Source organism: Pyrgilauda ruficollis, unplaced genomic scaffold, assembly GCF_017590135.1.
Source record: "Pyrgilauda ruficollis isolate IOZ18807 unplaced genomic scaffold, ASM1759013v1 scaffold21, whole genome shotgun sequence".
Taxonomy (NCBI): Eukaryota; Metazoa; Chordata; class Aves; order Passeriformes; family Passeridae; genus Pyrgilauda; species Pyrgilauda ruficollis.
Genome location: NW_024520318.1, coordinates 8,068,703 through 8,089,658, shown reverse-complemented (window position 1 = coordinate 8,089,658; position 20,956 = coordinate 8,068,703). Strand labels below are relative to the sequence as shown.

Genomic DNA, 20,956 nt, shown 5'->3' with positions numbered 1-20,956 from the left:
GAAAAAGCTGATGCAAAGGATTTAGGAACTACGCCTCATTTCCTATTCCAAATAATTCAGTAGCAAAAGTTGCTATTCAATTACATTTGCTGTTGAATGTGGTCCTTAAAACTACTTAAAATTCCATTTTCTAAATTATCATGCTACTGATCTCACAATTTAGATTGGTGTCTGGTGAGATTTGGGCTCCAACAGAAAGTGTCCTGTTTACAAGAAAGCTTAATTAGCACTAGCATCTCTACACATTTAACAGAAGGGATCACATTCCTCTTACATGGACAGTATTTGGTTGGTAGAAGTGTCTAAAAATTGTGTTACATTTTTGCTGACGCTTTCTCCTTAAGCTGCTTTAGCAGACTTCGCAATATCCTACCTGATAAAATTTACTTTGGCCAAAATTAATCAGTCAGCTTGATGTCCTAACATTTACTTTTCTCTTTTGTTGTTTGCAATGCTTCTTGGAACTGGGACAAATATCAGACATGTGCTCATGTAAATCTGAGGTATGTACTATATAAATGAGGCCCCAGCTCTCGCTACCTAGCTACCATCTGAGCTGTATTCTTAGATCTTTATTTCTGAAAGGGATCAGTTTTCCTCAGGTGCCATGAAGGCACTAGTAGCTTTAATACTGCTTGTTCAGCTTCCAATTCACAAAGCTGTACCAGCAGCTCCCCCTGCTCCCTTGGGCTGTGATGACCCAGAATCTGAAGCAGCAGCTGAAGTTGCTGTGAATTATATTAATGGCCACAGTCATCATGGATACAAGTTTGCCTTAAACCGAATCGAGGATATCCGCGTGGTACCCCAGGTAAGTGAGGAGCTTGCAGGCAGAACACTGTGTTCACCTGGGATGCTTGGAAATCACCAAGGGCCTGCAAGGGCTGTATCCTCACATGGGGAAATCAGCATGGCTCTGTTGATTTAAATGGGGCAAGGACACCGGGTAGCAGTGGAGAATCCAGGTCACTGGAATGTATCTCTCAAAGAGCAGAACAGAGGGGGAGAGAGAAATGTTCAGATGTTTTTGTACAATGCTAGAAAGAGCTCGGGTTACAAACGCAGCACATTTCTTAGGGCAGAACATTCCAGGTACTGATTTGTAAACCCAGTAGCTAATCTGGAGAAAAACTGAGGATAATCTTTGGGATGCAGGTAATTACTTATTGGCTAAACACATACCTATCAAAAACTCCATGCTATTTGTGATTTTGTAGTAGGCATTAATTTTACCTAATGTCCCATTGAGCTGCCAAGAGGTCTAAATGGAAATAACAGTGGCTTATTTTCCCTAAGATCTATTGCCATCATTGTAGGCATCTAGACAGGCCATAGAAAAGGTCATAAATACAATATATGTGCAAATTTAGAACCTTTGATTCTCTTAAAACATGGAAAATAGTTCCATGAGTGAAAACATGACAAGAATGATAGACATGAGTGAAACTCCATGGCAGTTTTCTACTTGTTATGAAAGAGAAGATATAAAAAAATACATTTAGAAAAGACTACAACAGGCATAAATGAGATTAGAAGTGTGTGCAGAGTTACCATACAAAAACACTGGTGACACTGCTTTGCTCATATTAATGCTTTTGCACTAAAATTACTTAATTGGTTTAAATGGAACCACTCATGACTTGAACATCAGAATCAATAGGGGACCTAGGGAACCCAAAGAACTGTGTCCTTTGTTACAGATGCAAAGGAACTGGTGCACTTCAGTGTAACTCAAATGGACTAAGGAAGACAGGTCAATGTTCACTGGTGTTTGTTTTGTATCTAGTTATAGAAACATGAAGTTTTTTTCATCAAAAAGAAAGCTGTTGACTTTTTAAAACTACCCAGCAAAATAAAATTAACTTAAGAGAACTGACTCACTACATACAAACTTGACTTTGCCAAATTTATGAGCCTGTTCCTTATTAGCTGGAATAAACTCAGTGTGATTATCTTGACTTACTCCAGATTTGGAGTGCTGTTTTTTTATAAAGTTAAAAGTAAGGACCTTTTCATTTACTCTGGTGTATGCTTGGAGCTACCCATGATAGTCAGCAACAGAGGAAGTGAAGCCCCAGGGAAGAAATCTGGTGATGTTTTGTGAAGAAATTACATCAATTCCAATGGTTTATTTTTTTCCTTTCAGGGGCCAAATAATGACTTAATATTTCTTGAACTTGACTTACTGGAGACCAAGTGCCCTATTCTGAGCCCTACACCTCTTGCAAATTGCACAGTGAGGAGCTTTGCAGAACATGTGAGTACCTGAACACTACCTGCAGGGTCCAAAGGTGCATATTCAATATGTTGATGCCAGAGGCCAGGCTATCACCAGATTCCCAAGCAAATGTCATATCCCTGTAACAGCCTATAGCCACCCAACCGCTTGTAACCTGCTTGCTGACTTCACTGCCTTCATGTCAGGAAGGACTTCACTCCTGGATTTCTTTCATGTCCTGTTATCTGAAGAGGACTGCTCTCTGCCAACATAACATCCCACACACAGTCCATGAATGCCACGGGGCCTTCTTTAGGGGCTCCACATTCAGTCAGCCCAGATGTCACTGCCTCATTGCAAACCACGGACAGGGCAGGCTGTCAGTTGTGCAAAAATACCCTTCCCTTGGCTACATGTGGGTTGTTACCTGGTGCAGTTCCACCAAGCCTTCTCTTCCTAGTTACAACTGCAGATGAGCTATTCCCTTCAGATAGGGCTCTGCCTTTGAAGTAATGCTCAGCTGGAATTTACTGGCCTCAGATATTTTGTTCTTATGCAAGTGTGATCCAGCTGTGAGACACTTTCCTGACCAAAGCAGTGGAAATGTTGTCTGAGCCTGCTGTTTCTAGAATGGGGCCCAATTCACAGAGCTCACTAAATATGAATCATGATCTACCCCTGTATTCATCAGGGCTCAGATTCTATTTTCCATCGGGGGGGAGGTAACTCTAACTGTTCCCTCTTCCCAGTGACTCCAGCTTTGCCTTTGACATCTCCCTGCTGGATCATGTTGCTCACACAAGGCAGCACACTCTGCTGTTACCATGGCCACTGACCAGCTGAGATTAGTGAGAATGTTATCAAAGAGCTCTGTGGAAGGTCTTAATTCATATGTATTCATATTCTTTGCTCTATATGAGAGACAAACCTGTACTAAATGTCCACAATCTTGCTACCCTGGTACTTTTGATACTTTTTGAGATCCAGATTTGGATCCAGATTTTGTAGCTCTGATCTGCCTTTTACAAAATCACAGACATCAGGACATGCCTAGCAGTGCCTTTGCCATCAGACCGATGTTGTCAGGAATGGTCAGCCAGGATCTGTTCTTTTGAATTTAGTGGCCCTTTATCAGAAAATCCAACAATGTAACCCTTTGATTTTTGTCTCTCTCTAGGCAGTTGAGGGTGACTGTGATGTTAAAATGCAGAAGGTGGATGGGACATTATCTGTACTTGCTAGCAAATGCCACTCACATGCAGGTAAAGGCTTTGTTCTGTAGGTTTGAATCTAGAGGCTGGAGTATTTTTATAGCAGTGGTTACAGTTCAGTGGCTTTTCTGATTCTAAACTGCTGGGTATAAATATGGCATAAAGGACAACCGTTAATGGGTTTTCTAAATCCAGCCCCCTTTTCTGGTTTAATTCCCTTACAAACCACTGTTTCTCTTTGCTTCTCTTTACTGTGACAACTAAGATACTGTAAGACTAACTGGGGAGCAAGTCCCAGATTTGAGTCTTTTCAGTCAGCAGTTTAACCTTAAGAATTTAAGGTTTAATTTAACCTTGTTGATCTGAGTTTACTTGCACTTGTTGGTCATCAGAGTCCCATTGGCAGATGCAGCTTCTTTACTAAATCCAGCATTTTCAATACTGCCATGGGAAAGCAGAATGTCTATTCTGCCTGCTCAGTGTGAGATCTCTTTGCTCTGCACGAGATGTCTTCTGTACTACTGTCAAAACTGATGACTGAAATAACAAACACAAACACACTTCAGTGAGGTAAAATACCTTCATTTTTCTACCATTCCTTGTGTGAGGTGAAGCACCTTTTCACTGGTGTCATAGAGAGATTTCCAGAAAGAAAATTTTCTAAAAACTGAGTAAGGACATATAAAATGTTCTACTGAAGTCCACAGCACTTTTCCTTGCAGAAAGATCTGAATGGCCAAGTCGTGTGATACACTGCCATCTATAGCCTGCACCGGAAAAAATCCTGCCACCTTAATTTGGGACAGGTTTTTAAACGGTGCTTTGTGTTACTGAATAGGCCTATAATGCCTTTCTAAACAATTTACAATCTGATCAAAACACGATCTGTTCCTCCTGCAGACTCCAGTGAAGACATTCGCAAAGTCTGTCCTGACTGTCCACTGTTGGCAAGACTGAATGACACAGAGGTGTTAGAAACAGTGTCAGCTGCACTCAATGACTACAACAGCAAAACCACAGATTCTTACCTCAGACTCCTCGAGATTGGAAGAGCAAAAATACAGGTAATTTCTACAGCTATGTCTGGCCTTTCGTATAAACATAATATTTCATGTACAGTAATTGTGCGCTGCTACCTAGTTATGTTTGCAAACAGACACAATTTGCTTGCTCTAATTTGCCCTCCTGATTTGCTTTTAATTTCCCAACTATTATGTGTCATTTTAGCCACAGGATTCCCTTTCACTCCAGTGGGAGATGAAGCCACAACATTTGCCTTTTATCTTTTCTCAGCAGCTCTGCAGTTTCTGAGTGCAAAGTCAGTCAAACATCTTTCCTGTTTTATCAGTATCACCCAGGGCACGTTGTTGTTACTGAGTTTGCCGTGGGTGCCACGAACTGCTCTGCAGAAGAAGCTAAAGCCAACGTGGGAGCCTGTCAGCTGCTGCCCGAGGATCAGTCTGTGAGTATGGCAGCACAGCAGCCCCAGCCTCCCCAGCTCCGAGGTGGAAAAGCAGCATCATGCTGGGGTAGACCCCTGTGGGGATCAAAGTGCAAGAGATGAGTAGCATCAGGATATGTTTTTCAATATTTCACTCTTAAAGCTATATCACACCTTTCTCTTTTCTCTGAGGTACCTGGACTGAATTCTAATGGCTTTGAATACATTTGAAAAAGGCTTGAGTACCAGAGACAGAATATTTTTAAGGAATAGACTATATATTATTGTTTATTCTTAAAATGAGTACCTGAGAAAATCAGGCTCTTTGTACTGGACAGTACACAGTAACATTAAAAAAAAAAAAAAAAAAAAAAAAAAAAAAAAAAAAAAAAAGCAGACTGTTTCCCCCTCCTACAATTCCAGTGCACTCAGTTCTGATAGATATGCTTTTGAAAATTATACTGTATACTTTACTATGTTAAAATTCTTCTGTTTCTGATGAAACTGAGTCCTAAGCAGTTCTAGGGGGTGGAGCTCTTTACCTAGATTCTTATATATTCTTTCCCTCCCTCATATCCAGACATACAAAGGATCTTACTATAGAAGAACACAGGACTTTCCCTTATTTGCTGCTTATGCATTTAAAAAGCTTTATTTTTTGAGCCCAGCAGGCTAAAAAGCAAGCACTCTACTTCTCAGATAAAACATGAGAACAAGTTGCCATTTCTAAATGTGCTGAAATCAAAATGCAGTCTCCCTCTATTTTCTAACTATTTTCTCTTGACTATGTTCTGCTTTGCCAGAATTTTGGTTTCTGTACAGCAGTGATGGTAAAAAGTCCCTCACAAGACCTTCAGGTGGACTGCCAGTTGTACGGACATCAGGTACCAGCTCCAGATATTCCCTTGCTTTCCTGGGTATTCTAGCCTACTGGTGCTGTTACAAGGCATCATCTTGAGTTTACTTCTTTCACTATAGCCTGCATTAGCCACCTGTGATAACTTAAGTTTGTATCCTAAAAGCCAAGGTAAGGTAGCTGCTGATTACCCTACGGATTTCTGTACTGGGTATTAAGTCACGTCTGCCATCCATGCTTGACACAATTTTCCCTCTTGACCATCTGGGAGATTCACATGTCCAGCAGGGCAAAGGGAACCAAACTCTGCTCAGAAAAAGGGATGGGGCAGATAAATGTAAAACAGAAATCAGCATTGTCAGGCTGGAGGCTTTTAGTCCTTAGACATGACTCAATTCAGGGACCTTGTCCTGCACTGCTATAGCAAGGGGAGGGAAACGTGCACCTGACCTGAGTACTCTCCAGGTATTTTAGCCCACATTTGGTCTCAGGAGGACTAGGTGGTTGTTGAATGCTTCCTATGGACAACAGCTCTTGGTAACTCAACAGTAATTAGCTGTCTAGGAGGTATATGAAAGAGAAAATGCGACAGCTGGTCTTGAATGTTTCACCAGCTGTGCAGGTGGCCCTGAAAGATCATATAGCACAGAATTTGGTTCTAATGATTCATTTGCTATAAAAAATGTGTTCCTGGGCTCCTGTCCATGTGTTCCAATGCAAATCAGACTTCTGTGATAGTCAGGAACATTTGAGCCTGGGTTGCAGGCCTTCAGCTTTTAGGAGCAGGGTACCTAGTTAGGTATCAATTAGCTGTATGTCACAAGCCCCAAACCACTGAAAACCAACATGACCTGTTTTTCTTTTCCAGCCTGGAGTTACCTATGCTCATCCGGGTCAAGACACATCAGCAGGACTGGCACCCAGTGCTGTAGGCGTCACAAACCATAATCTTGGGCTTTTCCACAATAACCCTGTTGCATCTGAATCCAGCTCTTCAGAAATTTTGCGTTCCAGGCTCTCAGCAAAATCAGTAACAAAGAGAGCAGTTGCTGCTCAGCATGACAAAGTACCTCGTCCAGTTGGCTTTGTGCCTCCTCCTCCTCCCTGCCCTGGGAAGATTCGCCACTTCGATATCTAGGCTGTGTTTCAGACATGCAAGGCAGCCAAACTGAGGGATCAGTGCAACAGCAACACACAGAACACAACATTGACTACAAATCGGTGACAACACTTGACTCTGAGCCTGAATGAGTTTTACCGCAGAGCCATGGTCAGGGTCTTGCAAAGGCCTGCTCCAAAATATAGATGATTACAACATATAGCAGTAGTTTACTTTACATACAGGGATTCTCTAGCTAAAATACAGAAAATATTGTTTCAGTGAAACTGTTGTAAGAGCTATACAACAGTTGTAGCTTTGTGATAGAAACACCACCCAAAAGGGTAGTTCACAATAAAATGTTCAAAGCTTTGCTACCTTCTATCTGTATATATTTTCATTTAGTTGTCAAGTATCTCCTTCACAGCATTATGAGTCATATTCTGGGCTTGATTTCAAAAACACTAAGCTCCTGCACTTCTCATCAGCTTCACTGGGATGTGTGGGTGCTGAGCACTGCAGAAAATCAGGTCAGTCCTCCCTTTTGATCACACACCAATAGCACTAAAGAAGTGGCAGGAAAAAAAGTACTTTTCCCTTCCACCTATAATGTTTCCTACCATGTACCTGTTTTGATATCCACCAGAAGTACCTCAAAACTTTTGGACATAGCACAAGAGCATCCATATCTATGAAAAGAACAGAGAGTCAGGACACACTTTCAGCAGGCAGGCTGAAAGCATCAATCCCTGCAGCCAAATACATGTGTATTGTCTGTGTTCCAGCAGACACACAGGTGCAGTACAGTCGTGGGATCCTGCATGGTCTGTGTGCATATGAGGAAATACCAATTCAAGGGAATAAAAAATATATGACGGGCATGTATCTCATATAACAGGACCCTGACAATGATGGCAATTTACCATCGTCCTAGCAGTCAAATCTTCCCTGAATTTCTGGCACATGTTAGAGGCAGAATCTATTCTAGGTAGAGAATTAATAAGGGGCTGGGGCCAGAAGGATCTTTACTGCCAGCCAGACTGGAATTCTGCAGGCCCTGGGGAACAGTCTCAAAGACAGTCATGAATGTTTAACCAGGAACAGCACTTGCTACAAGATAATTATCATGCAGGCAGCAAAAAATTGCAGAACACATGTCATTTCTGAACTCTTTCAAATAACCTGTCCTGTTCTCCTAGTTACAACCATCCAGTACTCAGTAAGCAACACAACTAACACTTGCTCTTGGTGATAGTGCAACAGCTCACAATACAGAGAGGGTCTGCTCTGCTGGAGAAGGGAAAAGTCATTGGCACTTGCACCAGTGCTTCAGCTGGGTGTGTAAAGAAAGGAAAATCAGACTCTATAAACCACAGCCTAATGTGATGGCAGCACACTGAGGGCAAGCTCTGCCTGTGAAGGCAGCTGCTCTCACATTTCAAGCAAATGCTGAGTTTTGCAGGAAGCGTGCTGTGGGCAATGGCACCAGCCACAGCCAGTCAGTGGCTCAGGGAGTTTTTGCTCCTCTGTAGAGCAGTGACTCCAGTATAACCTGCATGCAGCCATTCCTTCAAAAAGTGCTAGTATTAAGCTGGAAATCTCTTAATGCAGTAAGATAGGAGGTCTTCCCATCTCACTGCATGAGACACAGCACAGGATTAATGAAACTGCAACTATTCTGTTTTGCATCACTGTGACACCAGATACATGAGACTTTTCAAAACCAGAATCACCATTACTAAACTATAAATATTGTCTTCTATATAATGAAATAGGAACTAATTTATAGAAGAGAGAGGGTTTTCCAGGCTTAGAAAATTTTCTGATGGCAGAAACAATGTTTATAGAAGGGATCCCTCCCCCTGGGGATCCCTGAAATCCAGAAATGCTGCATTTTCTTGTTGCCTTTTCAAACCACACAAAGCAAAGGTATGTAGCAGAAATATCTGCAGGCTCCATACTCACAGATGTTCTTCTATACCTGGTGAAACCAATCCCTTGTTTTCTAAAACAGGAAGAATCAAATTTTCTCTGTGCATTCCAGTTTGGTAGCTGCACCTCTTCTTTCTCCTTAGCCCTTGTCCTCTTAAGGACACATCGTGCCTCCTTACAGATCTGTTTTCCATGACTGCTTTGAAGCAATCACTTTGTCTCCCACCAGTATAGCCCCATTTTCATGCACCTGGGCCTTAGTAACAGAGTCAGTATTTAACAATCGATTCTCTGGGCAATGAGACATATGAAATGGTGGTAGATTAAATACAAATTCCCCCTCCCTTGAAATGCAGCATGAAGAGTTTTGCCAGGTCTGCATCACTAGCTGACAATGTTTTTCAGCTTTTTCAGACCCTGTTTTGCAAAAGCTCATGTACTTCATGTGCTACTTTGGCTGAACATGCTCGGATTTCCCAGCTGTGTCCATGTTTTGAGGTCAGCCACTTCAACAGAGGAATTTTTCCTTTCCAGGCAGAGGAAGAGTACAAAGAACAGAGTCAGGGATATAACAATCCCCTATTATAAGAAGCACCGACACAGCCAGTACTAACTGGCACCCATCTCCATAGAAATGCCATGCACTGTAAGGATAAAGAAAATGAGTTATTATCCTTTAGCTGCAGGGGAAGCAGCCCCAGGCACAAGGAACAATGGGAGTGAGTCTGCATTGCTGCTGCTGCGGTTCCCGTACTATGGCTACAGCAGTGTTTCCCAACATTCACCCCTTGTATCCCATCCTTCTGGGACACAGACCGTGCATTATCCCTCACCCAACACGAGAGGGGCTCACTCTAGCAGCCATGTGCCCCTTCTGTCCTGCTATCAGGTTTTAACACCTCTGCCGCCAAGCAAAGTCTTCTTAGAGGAGTTTCAGCTCCAGCACTGCTGCAGGTCTTCTGGCTGTATCTATAATCCCAGCTTTCTATGGACATTCCCTGGGACACATTCTGCCATCTCCCAGATGCTTTAAACACTTCTGGGCTAAGATTCTTTACACAGACAATAAAAAAAGTGACAATATAGAAATCTTTAACTACTCCAAACATCAAAGTAGTATTGAAGAGACAATTATGCTCTTCACTTGCACTTTTTCTTCCTCATTCAATAGAACTTTCAAAACTGAAGGTACTTGGTGTTCTCCAGCAGAAAGGTGCAATCACAGAGTCCCATGAGAGGCCCAGAGCTAGGGACATGGTAACCCAGCTTCTGGTATCCTTCAAGGTGAAATGCTGCAGTTGCCCCTTAGTAGAAAACCAGTGACATTCACTGGCATCCTCCCCAAGTAATGGTTCCTGTCACTTCTCCAGATCTTCAAGACAGAAGCTACTTGTAAAGTTATTCCCCCTTGTCTTCAGCATGGAGTTCCTGACAGGTTATTCACAAGGCACACTGCTGTCATTTCAAACTAAAGTTTCTCCAGGAAGAATTTGCCATGACCCTTGAGGGGTGTCAATGCCTCCAGGGCTAAGGGGTAGCATTCAACTGTAGGTAGCCAGATGAGTAGAAATGCTCACAGAATGAATCCAAACTGAGCTTTCTATCACAACCAAACTGACTGCATATAATAGAGTCAATATATTTGTTTAAAACTGTCATTTAACAAATACAAAGCGCAAAATCAGTCAACCTTGTGGCATTTATCCATTTTCTGTTCACATTACTGAGACCCTTGTCTTCATTTTATTTGGCAGAAGAACTGGATCACTGACAGAACAGAACTGAAGCCAGAGCTGCTCTGCACATAGATTTATTCAAGCAAATCTGGTTTCTTAAGGAAGCAGCTTTGTGTGTGTATTCTTATCCCTTGCTATGAGGTCAAAATTGCATGATCTGCCCAGTGAAGTTCAAATTAGAGATGGAAAGCCAGGAGGGAAAATTGCTGTCTGGTCTCAGAGGGAGCAACAACACTTCTGTAAAACCTTGTAATCATTGACTTAGTGTTTACTGTTGCAGCTGTAGGTTTAAAGGTGATGGTCAGTGTGTAATAAAAAGGGGGCACAAGTTTATAAAGAGACACAGCTTTGCTATAAAGGTCTGTTATCTTGCTCAGGTCTCAGCCCCTCCATCCTGACTGACCACCCCGATCTGCAGCACTGGCTCTCTAAGCAGAATGGTTTGGCTTGCTTGGATGCTCTTTGGCATGCAGGTGCTTTGCCCCTGCACTGCTGCCCCTCCGTCCCCAGGAGCAGGGGCTGCCCTGCTCTGCCCCCGCTGCGATGACGCCGCAGTGGAGGAGGCTGCAGACCTGGCTCTCCGCCACATCAACGCTGACCGAGAGGAGGGCTACGTGCTCAGCCTCTACAGAATTGTCAGCGCCCGAGAACAGCCACAGGTAAGTCACCCTCTTGCTCAATATATGTTCCTCCCTGTGTCTATTTCTCAGAAATATCTATTTGAATGAAGAAATATTTTCAAAGGCAAACGCAAAGCTCTATTCACAGGACTCCAGAGGCCATGTCAACTTTATGCACAGACTAGAAACAATTTCATCACACTGTGGGCAATTAGAGAGCAAATCTCAGTCATGACTCTCTGCTGCAGGCCCTTGGAATAGCTCCAGGCATCAGTTCAAATTTGATATGAAACACCACTACTCTGATTTAATTTCATTTTACACCTTCCTCCCACTGCCTTGAGCAGTTGGAGTGCAAAGGCTAGTAAGTCATAGTGTGTTTTGCACAAAAGATATGAGCACTAACAGGTGTAAACACATCCTGCTTGGGACCGAGGAATTCCTTTACAGACCTCTAAAAGATGACTCATTCTCCAGAAGGAAACCTGAAACCAGTTCAAGGGCAAAAAATACACTGGAAATACCTACAGAATATCACTCACATTTCCTCAAGTATCATATTTCTCTGTGTTTGCTTAATTTATGACAATTTTGTGCTACAATAACTGAATCTATTGGCACTAACTAGGGACAGCCTGAAATGAATTCGCAAGGGCCTGCAGCAGATGAGGCACTGTGGGAAGCCTGCTGCTAGCATTCCCTGCAATGCCTGCTCACTTCCCATAAGCTTACCTTACCTGAAAGGCTGAGTTCTGAACACTAAATAAAATTAGGCTTGTTGCCAGATGCTTAAAGATCTGTGCTGGCAAGGATATGACACCTCTTCTTGCTGCTCTTACAAGGACATGGTTCCTGCAGACACACTGTGGACTCCAGCAACCCGAGATCTCACATCTAAAGATGCTCTGCTGTGTTTTGTTCACTATGTTCTCTATATTGCCTTGCTCAGGTGACAGAATGTGCCCACTGAGCAACTGCATCAGGTCTCTTCAGAATTTTCCTATGCAATGCAGGTGAGCTGGCCCAGAATCCACATCAGCAGGCAGGGAGTTAGGTGCTCAGTCCCCTTCCTGGGGCTATTTCAGAGTTTGGTACTCAGACTCCTTCCTGGGGCTATTTCATAGAGTTTGGTACTCAGACTCCTTCCTGGGGCTATTTCATAGAGTTTGGTACTCAGACTCCTTCCTGGGGCTATTTCATAGAGTTTGGTACTCAGACTCCTTCCTGGGGCTATTTCCTATTGACAATAATTAGAGCCCCCTATGAGTACCCTAGAGTGCAGCTTGGTGGGTGCAGACATGCTGTAAACCACCTCAGTTATCTCCCTACTTCTCCCTTCACCTGTGCCAAAGATGTCTCAACACTGGAGAATTTTGGTCCTTGGTTGTGATTTGTCTGTCACTGAATTTCCTAAAGGCTTAACTTATTGCTTTAGAGCAAACATACTTTGTTCATCTGAAGGTCTAATTTACTTATTTAGTTTTATTATTTTTTTTTCCATCTATTATTGTATCCTGTAAATAAGGTGTTTCAAGACATTGCAATAACAAACTAGACATTCTAAGCCCTTTGTCCCATGGTTGCTGCTGCTGGGACTGAGTACATAAGCAGCAGTCAGCAATGTCAAGGGGTTCAGTAACAGCCTTATGACACTTCCCATTCCTCTCAAAAAAATTAAGAAGTTTTTTTTTTTCCCTGCGTACCAGTTAGTGGTCCTTCCTCTCACTTTATTAAGTAGTACTGAGGATAAAAACATTTTCAAAGTTACTTCAAATTCAAATCTGCCCTTAAGCTACCTGTGGATCAGCTTTGCTCTAATTGAAACTAATGAGCCATCTGCTATTAACTTACATGCAAGTAGGACAGAGCTTGCTTTCATACAAGATACTCATGATTAGCTTCACTGATGGTTACTTAACCAAAATTACAAAACATGCCAAAATATTTTATTTCTTTCCCTTGCACCAGGTCACCCTGCTGCCACATCTCTGGCTTGCCCAGCACACATTGCAGCCTGGCACCAGCAGTGCTGAGGAAGGAATCTTTTTGGCAGTGGAAAGATATACAACTTTTTATTCAATACTAAGCAGATATCAAAAGGCCTTTGCATAACTGTCTTGTAATGAAAATTAAAATAAGGATCATTAAATCTTCAGTGATCTGCTGAGCTCTGAATAAGCCCCAAATTATCCTTTCCCTGGGGGAGAATGATACATACAGAAGCAGGTAGACCAAAAGATGTGTAGATTTTATAATAAACTTATCTGCTTATTAGAGCCGGTGTTATACAAGAGACCTATAGGCAACAAGAAATACAATTTGGTCTGCCCTAGGTGTATTTAGTGTTTCTAAGATCACCACTCTTTATAATCAATATTCATGATTCAGCTGAGGAAACCCATCTAACACCAAACACATTTGATTATAAGAAAATTTCTTTAATGAGGTATTTGTGTCCTTTTGCCTCCAGAATACTTAACAACCAGTTTGAAAGCTCAAGTCACCAATTCCAAATATAAGACTCTTTAAAGATGTACATTTTTCTTGGCTATTTCTTCTTCATGTGGATAGTCTCAGTGATGGCTTTTTTCTTATAGAAGTCATATTTAAAGTTACAAACTTGTACCAAATGTTGCACTACTCCAAAACACATTTTCAGCAAATAGCAATTACTCTTTGACTGGTCTTACTGTGTGCTTACTGATTTAAGCTGTATTAGCTATCATATTAAACAGAATTATCATCATGGTATTTAGATATCTTATACGTAAACAGAAAATTATGATTAGTCCCTTCCACAGAAGGATCTCTGCAGCCAGGTGTGGGGATATTGCTGTGCCACTGCACAAACAGCACTGCTGCACCTCAGTGTCACTCTTTGTCAAAATAACTTTTGATCATTCCACAGCCTTCAAAATTAAACTTATAATTAAACCTCAGGATTAGTGTAAGCAAGCCCTGAGATCTCAGTGTAAGGCATTACCAGATCACTTTATAGAACACTTAGAAAAAAATATAATACGAAAATACAAAAAATATTAGAAAGCATAAGAAGTTGCATATGTAAGTATAGAACCAAGAGACAATAGTAACAAAACAATTTAATAATTATATTTATTTTCATTTTGCCCTTTCATATTTAAAGGGTTTAGTATTACTAGTACACATGGTAGAGCTCACATAAAATCACCATCCCTCAGATCTCTAGAGGTGTGATCAGAGTAGTTTGTATCTCTCAATCTGCTCAGAACTCCAGAGCAGACACCACTTTGTGGTTTTCTAAGCAGTATGAAGACAAAAAAGTCAGCAGTACTCCAGCCTCATAGGCCCTATGGACTGGTATTTAGTCACTGTTAAACAGAGGCCAAAACTAAAGCCAAAATGATACAGATATTGGCTCCAGACTTCCACAAGGTTGTTGCCCCATTTAGTGTTTTCTGCACAATGACATCAAGCAGGGATGAATGAACACTGCTGTCATTCAGATTGGTTTTTCTCCCCCTTCAGCAAAGACATAATCTCAGTCTAAACACGTAGCTAACGCTCACATCTAAGTTCTTTAGGTTGTATAAATGACAGCTGCCCTCTTTCCAGCTTTCCACTAAGGATATAAATAAAACATGATCCAACTAAGCTGTATCCTTGATAAATATGCTGGAAAGGTGCTTACCCATATCTACTGTGGAAGCAGAATGAGGAGCTGCACCAAGCAGCAGCTCATCTTCCTGCACTATGTGATGTAAGCACTAGATATCTAGAACTATTTTTAGTCCTTCCTTGTACTTCTTGCCTGGAAAGGTGTGCCTGAATTGCTTTGTGCTGCAGTGAACTGAATAAAGGTTTCTGGACTTAAGCACAGGTCAGAACTCAAGCACTGGACTGAAGCTTTAAGTGAGTCTGAGACACCCACGTGACTCTGCAAGGTCTCTCACAGGACTCCCTGACAGCTGAGAGAATATTTAAGCTTCTCTATCAACACAGCCTTTGCCTCTTTACAGCAAGTGCAAAGCATCCACACTTGAAGAAGACACTGCCCCAAGAAATAAGATATTTCTCTTTCTAATGCCTGCTGGGAATGTTCCATGTTAGCAGTTTTTTATTAGTTGTGGTATTTACAATCTCATTCTTATTTCAGGCAAAATAACCTACCTTTCAAATCTGATAATAAAATGCAGTTGACAGTGAAAACATCAACATGTTTTGTCTTTATTCTTGGATTCTGGTTGGTACCAGAAACAGAAGAATAAAACTGACCAAAGGACTGTTCTTTATATAAAGCTGTCTAGCTGCATGACCAAGCCTGTTCTAACAAGACCTGAATTTCACCTGATTTGCCACTTTTGTCACAGAGAGTGTTCAGTTTTCAGGATATCTCTGCATTCCACCTGTGTGTTTCCCATTTCTTCATCTCTCCTTTTTATGAGTCCCTACTTTGTTTGATACAAAACTGGGATGTGACCCTTTTATTTCTTGTTTTCAGGAGATCACTGGTTCTGTCTTCTATCTCATCTTGGATGTAGTAGATACTGAGTGCCATGTACTCAGCAAAAAGTTGTGGAAGAACTGTAACACCAGACCTGCTCATTCGACCGTAAGGATCTTATTTTTCTATTTAATCTCACATATGATGAGTTACTTAGGTACTACTGATGACTGCAAAATCCCTACACTTGCATTTTTAGTGGGCAACAAAGCTTAGAAAAAAAAAATCAAAGACATTTTATAATATCCACAATTTTACTCTGTACCTTCTAGTCAGTTTATAGACTGGTAAGATTTATTTTAAAAAGTGAAAATTAAAAGAAAGTTTTTGACCAGAGCTAATAAAGAGACCAAACTAAATAGCCATGCTAGGACACTATTTAGAATAATGGTTTACTTTTTATAGCAACCCTATAAGAGTTTATTTTAAAGACAGCCTGTCAAGGAGGGAATAAAAGAAACATACTTTTATATAACATGTGATTTTTGGTTTAGTTTGATTCCACTTTTATTCTGACAACTTTGCAAAAATTGCACTGAAATAGGAGAAAAAGGAAAGCTCATCAAGATAAGCTGCAAAGACAGAAAGTGGTCCAAGACTGTTGCTACAGATGACCAAAACTGCTCTGAACAACTGAAAAAAACTCTTAGAAAATGAAGAATGACAAGAAAAAAGGTTTATATATATATATATATATATAAAGAAGTTATGATTAAATTTTCCTGGACTGCTTCTAAGGCCAATCAATTTTAACTTTTCAATGAAAAACTAGAAAAAAATAAAAAGAATTCTGCTCACTTCTCATTACAGTGTTTTCAGCAGAAAAAGGGCACAAAGCCTATATGGTTTATATGGCTTCAGTGAAGCCAAGAAATGTATGTCCAGAGGCCTTGAGCACACATGCAGGAATATCTAAGAAGCTCTCAGAGAATATACTATCAATTCCTAAATATAAAAGCACAATGGATATTAATAGGCCAGTATTTTTTCCGGCCACAAAGTCAGATTTTTTTGTGTGCAAGGATGACCCACTATGCCACAAAACTGATTTATGGTCCTTCCTACCACTCTCCCGATGATTACAGGGAAAAGGGGGAAGATGAAAGACAGGTGACTGGATCCAGACACTCGGAATTATCTCTGGGTTTAAACTCTCTGAGTTCCAGACATAGATCCAGCCCAGGACAGAGACCCACAGACAGACAGACACCTGGGCACTTCTCAGCTGCCAGAAGAGTGGCCCTGAGCAGGCTGCCCAGCAGTCAAGCACTGCATTTGTATAGCTCAGAATCACACCAGGGGATGAGCTGGCCTTTTATTTTTAAATGAGATATTGGAAATGTGCTTCATTGTCATTTGAGTATTAAAAAAAATTTTGCATTGAAAAGAATTCCATAATTGCAAGAAGAAAATAAACCACTCCTGTCTAGGCACTAGATGATCAGTAAAGGGTGCAATATTAATTGTTTCTAAATGTTTATATTGTTTTAGGTTTACGGTCAATGCAAAGCAATTATCTATATTAATCAGGCAAGAAATATTGCTCATCTGAATACTTATGAGTGCACTTTACAACCAGGTATGTCTTTAACATACTTTATAAGAGAACTGGAAAAATTCTTTGCCAAATAGCATTACTTTAAATTTTAAATGTAATTATGACACCGCAGTATCTCCATTAGCTTCAGCTGCCCTGATTTTCTCAAGTCAGTTATCATAAGGTCAGGGAGGTAATGCAGCTCAAAAGAGTTCATTAATAACTGTTTTAACCTCTGGGACACTCAGCAGAGCCTCTATATGGGCTTTTACCCTCTGAACCAAAAAACATTTTTGTGGGTTTGTGAAAGGCAAGGAAAAACAGCAAGCCCACTGTCAATAGGTTGAATTTTTCCTTCGGTGTCTGCCTCCACTTCAACATTTTTATGGGTCTGTAAATACACAGAGATTCAAAATTACTGCGGGGTGCAAACCACATATTTTTACTCCTGGGGAGTGGAGGACAAGTGGGCAGGGTTTGGGCATAGATGCATTTACAGTGACCTACAATGTCAACATGCTTTTATGGTTATGTCTTGTCTAACAACACTGTTGTGTTTCAATAAAAAGTTCCAGGGAGATATATTTGGTCAGTATGTCCTGACTGCCCAGTTGATGATTCTCCAACTAAGCCTGAATACTTGGAGGCTGCTGCCCGAAGCCTTGCCAAGTTCAATGGAGAGAGTGAACAAATTCATTACTTCTCTGTCCTCAATGTCACAAGAGCTTCAATGCAGGTAAGCCAAAGTTCACCTGACTTGGTTTAGCCCTTAAAAATCCTTCCATTCAGAATACTCCTGATCTTCGTGATCCAAGACTGATTCCATTTCTTGCAAAAAGAAATGCAGTCAAGACATAGACTTGCTTCCAAAGTTCAGAAAAGCTTCACTGTTAACTCTTTCTTCTTCCACCACCATGAATTTGCAATTCCCTAATATAAAGTATTTAATAAAGCACAGTCATACCTTCCAATACCTACCTGTAATTCACTGAATGAATATAAGCATAGTTTAGAACTAATTTTAGACTAACAGAGAGCTCATGATCTCATGGCTAAATCCTCTTTGTTTACCACAGTATTACCTAGTCTCTCTAAAATTCAGTATGTGTAGATAGCAAAGTGGTTTTTCTTCTTTGTCTAAACCATCAGATATTACTACAACATACTATTTAATCACTTCCATTTTCTAACCCCAATTTTAGAAATAGTAAAATGATCCTGTTCATTAAAACAACCAGAAATTGTGAACAAGACATTGAAGAGGGTCTTTGGCTATGTAGTTCTATGGGGATGCTAACTTATGACAAAATGTAAACCGATTTCCACTACAACAATCCATGAGTTATTAAGATTGTGCATATATAAGAAGTAAAAAATGACCAGGCAATAAAGCAGCACTGGCAAAAAAATTCACACACAACTAACAATAACACAACTAAAAGTAATATAACACAACTAACAGTAATTTCCAGGTATCATTTGTTCCTTCCAGACCTAGCACGAGTTTTTAATATATTTCAAGGTCAGAAGAAATTCTTTATTCTTACTGACACATGCACAAGTTCTAATTGCCACTGGCCTCTCATTTACAGTGGGTCATTGGTCCTGCATATTTTGTGGAGTTTTTAATTCAGGAGACATCTTGCTCCAAAGATGAAACAGTTGCTGATATCTCGATGTGTGAACCACTTCCACCAGAAGTAGCTGTAAGTACTTTTCCTTGCATAAACTCTGATTTCTCAGAAAATATTTAGTATTTATCTCCTTGGCTCTTTGCAGAAAAGAACAAAAACCCACAATCATCTTTTTATGGATCATAGCTCTATAGTGTCTTCCAAGTCTACAGACTGCTTTAGAATAGAGAAACATTTCAGCAAAATTTCAGAACTCTTACTAGAAGTCCAAAAGCAAAAAAATACCATTCAGAAAAAGGTGGAGTAGCAATCACCTTAAAAAATCTGGATGAGTCTAAAGGATTTATCCCAAAGAAACAGACATAGACAATAAATCACTAGCAATACATGAAGACTATGTTCATACTACAATCGGGTCAGCTAAGGAAAACATTTTGGAACAAAGGAAGAAATTGTAAGAAAAACTGAAGACTAAACGGGCATGTTGTCATGAGGTAACATTTCAAGTGGCATTTTACATGAGATCCAAGCCATGATACTTATAGCCATGATACCTATAGATGTATATACCTATGCACAACTACTAGAAACAGCATTTTTTTCACAGTTTCTTTCACTAGTATGGCATGAAATTGATTCTGTGTGGAAAATTATATTATGTTCCACACACAACTTGCCTGCATAGGGATATTCTGCTGCAGGAGAACTTAAGCAAGCTGTTGTAGTTTGGCCTTAAGTAGTCAGCTTAGTTTTGCTATTGTGTTACCTAACCCTCCTTTGCAAACACAAGGCCTTTATCAAAACACTGCCTGCCTTTGTGAGGTTGCCAATCCCAATATAAAAATTTGCCCAAGCTGTTTATCCCTACAAATACACTTAGAAGCTATAACCATTCAGCCTTTCATAATCACTTATTTTACAAGATAGGAGCTTAGTATCAGGGCTCCATGTGAAAAAATGCTTGTATTTTCTTCTTACAGAAAATCGGTTTCTGCAAAGGCTCTGTAGTAAACAGTCGTGTGGAACAGTTTGTCACAATATCCTGTGAAATCTACAGTCAGCAGGTATTTCTTAATCTAATCTTAATATTGCAAGAGTAATACTCCTTTACAAAACAAATATTGAACTTTTGAAAGCCTAGCCATTTTTAAGTTTTCTTATTCACAAAGATGTGCTTCAAGAAAGTGATAAGGCCAGATCAGGAAGAAAACTCTCTTGTGATAAAACAGACTGTTGTTGGGTGGACAAAAAGGCAATAGAGTGAGTATAGAGACAATCCTGCAGAATGTGTTCAGAATGGTCTACAATGAAATTGTAAATCACAAAGGGAATGCAAGGTGATATTACTGGAGTTACCTAAGTTTCATGCACCCTTCTCCACTGGCACAAGAAGTAGTTACATCCATCTATCATTTGAGCTTCTGTTCTGTAGCTGGTCTTGGAGGACTAGAGATTCTTAGTGTGAAGGATAATCTTCATGTCTGAGGGAATTTGGAACTGCTTCATTTTAGGTAATGCTTATTCTTTGCTATTTAGGATCCTGCCACTGAAGAGGAAAACCAGGAAGCTAATCAGACCCCTGGAAAATCCATGCAGGATCAACAGGCTTCCCCTTCAGATGCCAATCATTTTTCCCCACACCTGGAAAAAACAGTGGGCTGGGTTAAAATTCTACCCCCTTCAAATGAGGACATCACTTTCCATAGCCTAAGAGAAAGTCAAAATGAACATAAAGACAGAAAGCCAGCTCCTCCTAAGGCTGTAGGATCTGCCCACAGCTGTGATGGAGAAAAGACTCAAGTAAACAAACCAGACTTGACCAAACCAGTCACTGGACCAGTTATTCTCCCTTTTCCTGAAGAACCTTCTCTATCAGATTCATGTCCAGGAAAGGCAAAGCAGACAGAAGGCATCCTCCATCCTCTGATAACTAGAAAGCCTTTCACAGCCTAGCCAGCGCCCCAGCACCTCAACTACGTGCAACAAAAAAACCAGCAAAATGGCAACATGGTTGTCAAGTTGTATAACACCTTCAAGTAAATAAATAGTTTGTTACAGTCTTCATCTTTGGCATTCTCAGTCTTATGAAACCACAAGAATAGATTGGCAAAAGAAATTTAACAGAGGCATTTTCCAACGACAGTGTTTGGCTTTTAATTCTCAAATTCCCCCCATCAAGCAGGGCATGA

At 40.6% G+C, this 20,956-nt stretch overlaps 2 protein-coding genes across 2 annotated transcripts; both read left to right on the top strand.

Annotated features, from left to right (window-relative positions):
* Nucleotides 1-542: 542 nt before the first annotated feature.
* AHSG (alpha 2-HS glycoprotein) lies at nucleotides 543-6,966 on the top strand. The gene is made up of 7 exons (XM_041467856.1): nucleotides 543-811; nucleotides 2,147-2,257; nucleotides 3,396-3,480; nucleotides 4,330-4,493; nucleotides 4,778-4,891; nucleotides 5,674-5,754; nucleotides 6,595-6,966. The coding sequence occupies exons 1-7, from the start codon at nucleotides 608-610 to the stop codon at nucleotides 6,862-6,864; spliced, it is 1,029 nt and encodes a 342-aa protein (XP_041323790.1). The 5' UTR covers nucleotides 543-607; the 3' UTR covers nucleotides 6,865-6,966.
* A 3,964-nt stretch (nucleotides 6,967-10,930) lies between these two features.
* Nucleotides 10,931-20,752, top strand: FETUB (fetuin B). Its single transcript, XM_041467895.1, has 7 exons — nucleotides 10,931-11,152; nucleotides 15,594-15,704; nucleotides 17,088-17,175; nucleotides 17,703-17,869; nucleotides 18,726-18,839; nucleotides 19,748-19,831; nucleotides 20,304-20,752. Exons 1-7 carry the CDS (start codon nucleotides 10,931-10,933, stop codon nucleotides 20,718-20,720), a joined length of 1,203 nt encoding a protein of 400 aa, XP_041323829.1. The 3' UTR covers nucleotides 20,721-20,752.
* The last annotated feature ends 204 nt before the right edge of the window (nucleotides 20,753-20,956 follow it).

Coding starts and splice junctions, on each gene's coding strand:
- AHSG (XM_041467856.1), top strand. CDS start 608: ATGAAGGCACTAGTAGCTTTAATACTGCTTGTTCAGCTTCCAATTCAC. Junction 3,481..4,329: donor CAAATGCCACTCACATGCAG/GTAAAGGCTTTG, acceptor TTCCTCCTGCAG/ACTCCAGTGAAGACATTCGC. Junction 4,892..5,673: donor TGCTGCCCGAGGATCAGTCT/GTGAGTATGGCA, acceptor CTGCTTTGCCAG/AATTTTGGTTTCTGTACAGC.
- FETUB (XM_041467895.1), top strand. CDS start 10,931: ATGGTTTGGCTTGCTTGGATGCTCTTTGGCATGCAGGTGCTTTGCCCC. Junction 11,153..15,593: donor GCGCCCGAGAACAGCCACAG/GTAAGTCACCCT, acceptor TCTTGTTTTCAG/GAGATCACTGGTTCTGTCTT. Junction 17,176..17,702: donor TGAGTGCACTTTACAACCAG/GTATGTCTTTAA, acceptor TTCAATAAAAAG/TTCCAGGGAGATATATTTGG.